This window comes from Solanum pennellii, chromosome 10 (assembly GCF_001406875.1).
Source record: "Solanum pennellii chromosome 10, SPENNV200".
Lineage (NCBI taxonomy): Eukaryota > Viridiplantae > Streptophyta > Magnoliopsida > Solanales > Solanaceae > Solanum > Solanum pennellii.
The window spans coordinates 79,370,722-79,380,582 of record NC_028646.1 but is presented as its reverse complement, the minus strand read 5'-3'; the positions used below and the strand labels follow the sequence as shown (position 1 = coordinate 79,380,582).

Sequence of the window (9,861 nt, the reverse complement as noted above, 5' to 3'; positions counted from 1 at the left end):
CACACACATATATATATATATATATATATATATATATATATATATATATATAGTTATTATAGAATTGGTTGAATATTACATAGGTTTCAAATTGTATAAGTTTTTGAAAATAATAAACACAAGGGGTTAAATTGAACATTTTGGCTTATATATATATATATATATATATATAAGTTTGAAAACAATAATTTATTATTATTTATTACATATCTTATATCATCAATATCTAGACTCGTGTCGATTCAGCCTAAACGGTTTATTTACCACCCAAAATGTGACCCAACTTAATTCAATTTGAATATGTAATATATACTCTCTTCGTCCACCTTTAATTTTAATGATTTTTATTTTTAGAGTCAAACTATAAGAATATTGATTAACATTTTATGATGTATTTTTTCATCATATTCATATTTAAAAAATTCAATTTATAGTACTTTTCATATAGTTCTTAAATATCTAAATTTTTTATTTAAAATATCAAATTAATATAATTTAATTTAACTTTAAAAATTAATCAAATTAACTTTCGAAAGCACAATACGAAAACTAAAAGTAGACACAATTTGGGCTAATAATGTTAAACTAAATAGAGAGAGCAATTTTGAGTCATATTCGGAATTAATTTTTAATGAAGAGCACAACTATTTAATTTTATGTAGTTTTTTTCTAATTCTTTTTATTGATATTCAATATTGATTAATTTAATTTTTATATTAATAATAAAACATTCTATGTTAAGGTAGTTTAATGCTTTTGTATTAACACTTTAACTAAATTTAATAACTTTTAAATTATTTTAAAAATATATAACACTATATTAAAGACGATTTCGTATTTAGGACTCGATCGTGTAAAATTTAAGAGTGAAAACTGGTTTGGTGACAAAAACAAGGTGCCACAGTTGAATGTTGGGCTGCACCATTGGGGTGGGTGGGTAGGTGAGAACTATAGATACCCAAAATCCCACGTCTTGTCTTCACCTACTTTTCACTACCCTAATTATAATTTCTAATATTTTTTTTCTTTTCAATTACAGAACCTCCATTGATCAAGATTCATCTTTTCTGGTAAGAATCCAACCAGCTAAACCCCCTTTTCCTCAAAATGGGGTTCTTTTCTTGGAATTTGAGATGTTATTTTGAGTAGTGACTGATGTGGAATATTGTAGTTAAGCGACACCCTTTTGTGTTTTTTGCTTTTATCTGGCTAAAGATCAGATTTTTAGTTCAGTGATTTAAGAATCTTGGATCTTTATCTGAATTTGAGATTCAAAGGTTGAAATGTTTTGTTTTGTGGAGAGAACTAACTGAAGTTTGTGTTTGTTTTTTTTCTACTGTTTGTGTAAAGATCAGATTTTTATTTTTGGGAAATGGAGTTCTTGGAAAGACCTGATGCTCAATTGATTATTGGGGTTGCTGTTGCAGCTGTTGCTGTTGGTGCTACAGCTTATTTTTACTTCTCTTCCAAGAAGTCCAAAGGTTTGATTTTACTTAGTTTATCCATTTCCAGCATAAGAAAAACTGTTGAGTGTACTTATGTATGTTTGTTATTTAAGAGATACAGGTAGATTGTTTTGAAATTAATGTAGTGTAGCTAACATTTCATGGAAATGGTTGTGGACTTGGTGTGTGTGTGTGTGTGGTGTTATCTATGTTGCTTGGACTTTTCAAAATGCCACAGGGTTCGTGTTGGATTGTTCAAACGTAATGCATTTTTTAAGGATTTGATACCTGTGTGGCTGCGGTTTTGGAGAATCCAAGCAATATAAGTGTGTTTAGAAACTTTCAGGCATGCATGTTTTGTCTGTAACAAGCTACATCTCCCATTAAGAATCATGGAATTGGGATACTGGTGTTCATAACTTGATAATTTTTTGTGTAATCACCAATCCTCTAGTGTTTCAATTCAGTCTCAATCTTATTCATTTATATAATCAAGTTTGAACGTTCGAACCTTATAGAGCTAGGGGTGCTGTGTGATTTTATCTTATGTTTAAGATGTCACGATGTGTTCTGATTTAGTTCATTTCCTCAAGTCACTAAAAAAACTGTGCTTAGTTCTGTTTTCTATGCCTTTAATCTCGGTTATACTGACTGATAGTATCTTGTTATCTTAACAGTATGTTTGAACCCTGAAGAATTCAGGGCATTTAAGCTTGTTAAGCGTACACAACTTAGCCATAATGTGGCGAAATTCAGATTTGAACTTCCGACGCCCACTTCTGTGTTGGGACTACCCATTGGACAACATATTAGTTGCAGGTTAGTTGATTAAACTATTCTCACATGCCAGTAGTTTTTTTGTTTTTGCTCTCACCATTTGGTTTCTTACTTGACGCTCAACAATCAGGGGCAAAGATAGTCAAGGTGAAGAGGTTGTTAAACCATACACACCAACTACTTTGGACTCTGACATTGGATACTTTGAGTTAGTTATAAAGGTAAAATTTAAGTAGTGCGGTGATTTTGCTCTTGCCTTTTCCTATCTCATTTTGGTGATTTTGATGGTTTGTATTTTGTGTGAATGCACAGATGTATCCCCAAGGAAGGATGTCACATCATTTCCGGGAAATGCGCGAGGGTGATTACATGGAAGTGAAGGGACCCAAGGTAGATTTTTTGTTGCTTGTGAGATAATTCTGCAGTGATAATTATTGGTCATCTAGTCTCTTTTTTGCCTTTCAGAAGGGTATTGTTGTTTCTTTACCTTTTTTTTGTTGGTTTCTTTACTTTGTTTCCCTTCTTCAACAATTCCGAGTTTGTTAAATCATTGAATTAATATCCGCCTATCCGGTAACTTAGAAAGTGCACAGAAGATTAGGTACTGATTAAAAAGTAGGAATCTTGTGACTTGTGGTGCATCCAAGAAATATTCTTCTGCTGTTCTGCATATGGCTTGACCATATTTCTTTTCAGATTTCAACTTTCTATGGATTATAAATTTTCTGCTTCCATATCTAAGTTTTAGACGTAGGAGAAATCTGACTGACATTGCTTTATTTCATGGCATTGGATTCTTGATGCTTCCATTAAAAAGCTTTATCTCTTAAGGTCTTACACATCAATTTCCTTTCATAAATAGGGGCGCTTTAAGTACCATCCTGGTCAAGTTAGAGCATTTGGAATGCTTGCAGGAGGCTCTGGCATTACCCCGATGTTCCAGGTCTGTTTTCTTTCTGCTTTACTTAAATAACTTGTCTTTCCTTTTTTTTTTTTTTTTGGATAGTGGTTTTTCTGGACCGAGATATTTCAGAGTTTGATGCAAGTATGCTTCTTTCTATTTCTATCCAGGTTGCTAGAGCTATTCTTGAAAATCCCAACGACGTGACGAAGGTGCACCTGATATATGCTAATGTTACTTCTGAAGATATTCTTCTGAAGGTACATATTTATTTCTTTTTTGTCATTCAATTTTTTGCCTTTTGGCTAATGTTTGGTGCAGCATTTGTTTCTGTGGAAAGGCATATTAGCTTGAGTGTACAGAATGTTCACACCTGAATTTGTATTTATTGGCCTGCAGGAAGAGTTGGAGGGCCTTACTGCTAACTATCCTGACCGTTTCAAAGTTTATTACGTCTTGAATCAGGTCAGTTCTATAACTTCATTTCTGGTTTGAGAACGGGTACCTAAATTCTAGACTTTTGGAGACATTTAACGGCAAGTGTAGCATATTAAACGTGTTGTGTCCAGTTAGTTTCACTATGAAGGATGCTGACAACATTTTTGAATGCTGAATAGACGTAATCAATTCTCATTAACCGTGAATTTATCAACCAAATTTTATCCTCTCTTTCCATTTGGACATCATGATTTTCTTTCTTGTTTAGTATCTTTCCAAGTTGCTCCTTGTTACGGTGCATTTCTCTTGCAAGTAAACGCGCTTTTACATCCTACATAATGAATCAAATGATTAGATCGTTCTCTTAATATATGTGTAGCCTCCGGAAGAATGGAGTGGTGGTGTGGGATTTGTCTCCAAAGAAATGATCCAAGCTCATTGCCCTGCCCCGGCAGATGACATTAAGGTATTACATTGCAGATTTAAACTTGCTAAAAGCTACCTATTCTAGCATCACGAGTTTGTAGTCGAAGAAATAGGTAGATTACCTTAAAAGTTCATGAAATATCGAGGGAAAGTAGATCTCGACTGATTTCATGTTAACCGTGCAGATACTGAGATGTGGTCCACCACCGATGAACAAGGCAATGGCTGCTCATCTTGAAGCCCTCGGATACTCACCGGAGATGCAATTCCAATTCTAACTTGTTTTTTTCTTGTTTTCATTTTTATCCCCGCGTTGAAATTATTGCGAATTATAGTCTGGAGAAAGACATATGACATTGTCATTTTTCAGTGAAGAGACTCATAAACCTGCTTTTCATTTTGAATAACATCTCATTCTTGAGTAAAAATGTCATCTTTGCTTTTCTGCTCTTGGTTCAAAGTGCACTAACATCAACATAACACTTGAGTTGATTGCAGTTTTTTTTTCTTTTTTTTTTTTCGAGTTGTTTATCGCGGAGAGGTTTTGTCGGAAACAACCTCTCTATATCTCAAGGTATGGATGAGGTATGCATACACGCTACGCCTCTAACCTAAACCCTACCTTGAATTTCATTGATCGTTAGGTCACATTTTTAGATGTTGGTTAGAATAATGAATCCTAATTTTGGTATTAAATATACCACAAGAAGTGAGGACAACTTAATCCTAATTTTGTCATACTTTTTAAAGACAACCTTTCTATTCTCAAGCTAAGGTAAGGTATGCGTACACGCTACACCTCTACCCGAGATCCTACTTTGAATTTCATTGATCGTATCCTAGACCTACTTTGAATTTCATTGATCGTTAGGTTACATTTTTAGATGTTGGTTGGAATAATGAATCCTAATTTTGGTATACAATATACCACAAGGAAGGTGGGAGGACCATTGAATCCATCGTACTTTTCGAAAACAATCTTCTCTACCTGTATATGAATCGATTCGCTGATAATTTCAATGATAAATTGAATTGAAAATATGTTGAGGCGAGATAAATAATTTGAGACGGACAGACCAAATTAAGATATTTGAAAAATAATTAAGGTATCAAGTTTTTGAGATCCATATTTTGAGATCTGTCTATGAACCTTACATTAACTATAACATTAATAACCGTTTAAATTACTAATTAAATTAACTCTTAACCACTAATTAACATAAGCTTGGATTTAAAAAATACCCTAAACCACATGGTACAAACATGTAAACTAATAGTACAAACTTATATTGCATGTCTGACTGTCTGTTGAACTTATGTCAGCAAAAAAGACTGATGAGCCCGCTTCTTCAGAGATTCCAAATTCACCTATTTCTACGCTGTCTTGAGAAAAAAAGTTTCAATCTTTTTACACCAAAAGACAAGAAATTGGAACGGTTTAGAGAAATTTGACCCTTTTTTTTGTATTTGGTGCAACTGCTCTGTCCTCCACCTGTTTGTCTTTTTGTTTCCATTTTTTTAACCCTTTTTCCTCTCTTGTTGTATGGACATTTTCTGTTTTTCTTCATATTGTAGTCAAATTCACGTTGGTTCTGATCTGGGTTTTCAGTTTCTTGATCTGGGGTTGTGATTTCTTGGGTTGTTTCAGCTCCATTGATAAGTTTTCTAGTCTGTATAGAAAAAAAAATCCATTCTTGATTTGGTTTTTCATTGTTTTTTACCAATCTTGTTTGGTTTTGAGAAAAGGGTGTGTCTTGGATTTAGATATTGGTTTGAGAAAAGGGGTGTTTGTTTGTTTCAAGTTTGTCTTGGATTTGTTTATTAGCCATAGTGTGATAAATGCTGAGGGGAAGGATAAAGATATGATTTTTATGGTGTGAGCTAATGTAGGAGTTATGGTTTTGAGTTTTGTTTAGGATGAATGGTTAAATGGTTTTTGGTTATTATCATGTGATTGGTTTAAAGGTTTCATTTTTGCATTGTTTTGTCCACCATTTTGAGTATTGGAGCAACAATGGTAGCTTATAGGATGTGTTAGTTGTTGTTAATTTGTTGATATAGAGAATTGCAATGGCAGAGAGGAATGTATATTTGATGGGATTTTTCGGTCGAAAATCCTTGTTTAGTATGTTTTCAATAACTTCAATCTTGTTCTTGTTATCTTTGTTATTTGTGATGCGATCAACTGGACGTCGTCACTTTTTTTACCTCAATGTGTTACCTAAGTCCAAGGTTCTTGCTTTATCTGAAGAAGGTTATTCACAATCTAGTAGTCAAAGTGATTATGAGGTCTCGAATTCAAATCGAGCTGTGTCTAACAAAGGAGCATTGGAAAAATACAATGTGTTAAAGTGTAATCCTAGTAAACAAATCCTTAGAGTTTTCATGTATGACTTGCCCCCGCAATTTCATTTTGAATTGTTGGGCTGGAAGTCTGAGGGAAAGCGTGTTTGGCCAGATATTAGGAAACTGGTTCCTACTTATCCAGGCGGATTAAACGTGCAGCATAGTATAGAGTATTGGTTAACATTGGATCTTTTGTTGTCTGAATTTGATGAAAATTTGATTGGTCGAAGTGCTAGTGCAATAAGAGTGCATAATTCAAGTGAAGCTGATGTGATATTTGTTCCTTTCTTTTCATCGGTTTGCTATAATCGGTTTTCAAAGCTTAAGCAAAAGAAGAAAACAAGTCCAAACACCTTGCTGCAGCAAAAATTGGTTACATTTTTGACAGCACAAGAGGAATGGAAAAGATCAGGGGGAAAAGACCATATAATTCTTGCACACCATCCAAATAGTCTTTTGGATGCAAGAATGAAGTTGTGGCCTGCAATGTTCATACTTTCAGACTTCGGAAGGTATCCTCCCACGGTAGCTAACGTTGAAAAAGATATTATTGCACCTTACAAGCATGTAATCAGGAGTTATGAGAATGACACTTCTAATTTTGATAGTCGACCAACGTTGCTCTACTTCCAGGGAGCTATATACCGAAAAGATGTAAGTCATTCTATTCACCTAGTCGTCCATTAAGAAAGAAATACAATTACTTGTAGATGTGCTTCTGAATTTATGATTATATGTTTGTGTTAGTGCACGATATCATTTGTTTGTTAATAGGAAGCTGTTGAAGCTCAAGTAATATCATCTGTGTTATGTTGTGTATTTATTGTTTCGACGGGGGGTGGAGGAATTGGGTGCTAAATTGGATGATGTGAAGTAAAATAATTTGTTAGGAAACAGAACAAGGCAATATGTTTAGCACAATACAATAGGTAGTACTTCCCAATCCATGTCCATTTTGTTGAATAGTGAAAAATTACGATGAAATCGTAGCTATCACTTGGCAAAACAAGCAGAATGGTTAGACAGATTACAGTTATTTGGTGTTACATGTATATTATTTTGAGTCTAACACTGCATAAACTGATAGCGTATTTTGCGCGATGAGTTTGGAGGCATGATCACTTAAGTGGCAGCATGCAACTGTTTATTTGGTTCTTGTAACTTGAAAAATATACAAGTTGTTTGGATTTACTGCTCCGAGTTCCAAAACTGAAATATCACACGAAAGGCTCGATCTTATGTTCTCCTTTCTTTTCCCCTTCGTCATGGTCTTTAGAATGTCAATGAGAAGGATACAAGCAACACGATTGCAGACCAGACACACCTCTCGAGTAAAATTGTGGATGCATGAGGCGAAGTTTTGATTCTTTCAATTGCCAAGATAACATTGTGATACATAGTGTGTGTGATCTTCAATGATTACACACTGAATTCATTTCGAAGGAACTAGACTTTTGAACTTTAGCAAGATTATCACAATGTACCCTATTTCGTTACTCTTTTACATTTCCTGCTTCTAGTTCTTTCATTTTCTTGTTTCCAAGTCTTACGTGTTTTTAATCTTCAGGGTGGATCTGTTCGACAAGAGTTATTCTATATGCTTAAAGATGAGAAAGACGTTCATTTCTCCTTTGGAAGTATACTAAAAGGCGGAGTAAAACAAGCAACAGACGGTATGCACTCTTCCAAATTCTGTCTCAACATTGCAGGTGACACTCCCTCATCAAACCGTCTCTTTGATGCTATTGCATCTCACTGTGTACCAGTCATCATTAGTGACGACATAGAGCTTCCCTACGAAGATGTTCTTGACTATTCAGGGTTCTGCATATTCGTTCGTACATCAGATGCTATCAAACCAAATTTCCTCATAAACTTCATCAGGAGCATCACGAAACAAGAGTGGACTAGAATGTGGGAAAGGTTAAGAGAGATTGGAAATCTCTTTGAGTATCGATATCCTTCCAAGGACAACGATGCTGTTCAAATGGTCTGGCAAGCTATCGCTCGTAAGGTTCCTACTGTCAATTTTAAGGTACATAAATCATCGAGATATTATCGATCACCTGTTTCTAAGGATGGAGGGCTAAAATCATTTCCCTTGCCAAAGAATATTTTGCAAGAAACTTGAACCATTCAGTAGGATTTTGAGATATTTTTTCACAGTTTTGGAACATAACCAATGTTTTTGCAAACAATAGTTTACATATACTATATAGTACTATATATAACATAGAAAAGAAAGTTGTAATTTTTAAGTCTATGATTGTTGAATCAGTTAAAGAGATCATTGATTCATTTGTTCATTCATTCATTTTTTCATCTAACTTTTATTTCCTATATGAACTTCGAAATCAAGATTCTCAATAAAGATGTTCAAAATTCTAAATTATATATAGATATTTGTGCAATATGATTATCTACATATACATAGTGAACTTTTGGAGAAGGATGTTTAATTGACCATCTTTCGTGTCCTATGCCATTGCATTAATGATCACAAAAAATACTCTCTCCGTTTCAAAAAGGATGACCTAATTTGACTTGGAAGGGAGTTTAAGAAAAGAAAGAAGATTTTTTAATCTTGTGATTCTAAATTAAAGTTATGTCAAATGTACCAAAATGCCATTTAATCATGTGGTCTTAAACATGTCACGTGAAAAGTTAAAGTGTTGCCAAAAAAGAAAAGAAATCGTTCTTTTTAAAAAAAATAGAGTCATTCTTTTTTAAACAGATGGAGTAATATATTGTTGAATTGAATAGTTTTGAACTCACAATTTCAATACTACGATGAATTTAATGTCAAGAACCTTAAAAGATCGAATATAAATTCTAAAATGGAAGTTTAATTAAGTAAATTCTTTAATATATATGGTATGAAATATTCCCTCCGTTTATCTCGGTATTTGATTTCCTTTGTCAACGTCTTTTCAGTCGAGTTTAACATATTGAGCGTGTTTAGTATGATTTATATTTTTTGTGTGACTTGTAAATTATAGCGCAAGATTGAGTTATTTAGTGCATAATTGTCAATTATTCTCTTCGTTTACTTTTACTTGTAACTATTACTTAAATAAATTTTCATTTCTAATCACCTTTGACACATTAAATTTTTTTTTCATGATTTATCCTCGGCATTAAATTTCTAAATTATTTTTCAAGACATAATATTAAACATCATTTCATAGGAATAGTTTGATAAAATACTTATATTAATAATTATTTTTTTAATAAATATATTAAAATAAACGAAAAAAATAACGATTACAAATTTCTTGAGACTTTAAAAGAAATATTTTCTCCGCTTTAAAATATTTGTCACATTTTTTATTTTCACTCTCTTTAATATCGACATATACAAGGCTTGACATTGATTATTCTCTCGATGCAATGCAAAACAATTTCCAAGAACATTGATATTTGAGTCTCATCAAATGACTTTCACATTGAATTTTGTGGATTTTGCCGTCCATTTGAGAATGGTTAAACGACCAGAAAATTTAATCAGAATTTAATTAAAAATTTTTA

The 9,861-nt window shown here is 33.2% G+C and overlaps 2 protein-coding genes across 3 annotated transcripts; both read left to right on the top strand.

The window, feature by feature from the left end:
• Positions 1-870: 870 nt before the first annotated feature.
• On the top strand, positions 871-4,434 carry LOC107031820 (NADH--cytochrome b5 reductase 1). Of its 2 annotated transcripts, none has more exons than XM_015233297.2 (10): positions 871-1,070; positions 1,351-1,481; positions 2,123-2,264; positions 2,353-2,443; positions 2,535-2,612; positions 3,085-3,165; positions 3,294-3,383; positions 3,523-3,588; positions 3,941-4,027; positions 4,173-4,434. In XM_015233297.2, the coding sequence occupies exons 2-10, from the start codon at positions 1,373-1,375 to the stop codon at positions 4,263-4,265; spliced, it is 837 nt and encodes a 278-aa protein (XP_015088783.1). In that variant the 5' UTR covers positions 871-1,070; positions 1,351-1,372; the 3' UTR covers positions 4,266-4,434. The 2 variants fall into 2 exon arrangements, with proteins under 2 accessions (XP_015088783.1, XP_015088785.1); XM_015233299.2 differs by having other exon boundaries at positions 920-1,070; positions 1,356-1,481.
• Positions 4,435-4,517: 83 nt separating this feature from the next.
• On the top strand, positions 4,518-8,641 carry LOC107032522 (probable arabinosyltransferase ARAD1). The gene is made up of 2 exons (XM_015234124.2): positions 4,518-6,987; positions 7,901-8,641. Exons 1-2 carry the CDS (start codon positions 6,058-6,060, stop codon positions 8,462-8,464), a joined length of 1,494 nt encoding a protein of 497 aa, XP_015089610.1. The 5' UTR covers positions 4,518-6,057; the 3' UTR covers positions 8,465-8,641.
• Positions 8,642-9,861: the final 1,220 nt, after the last annotated feature.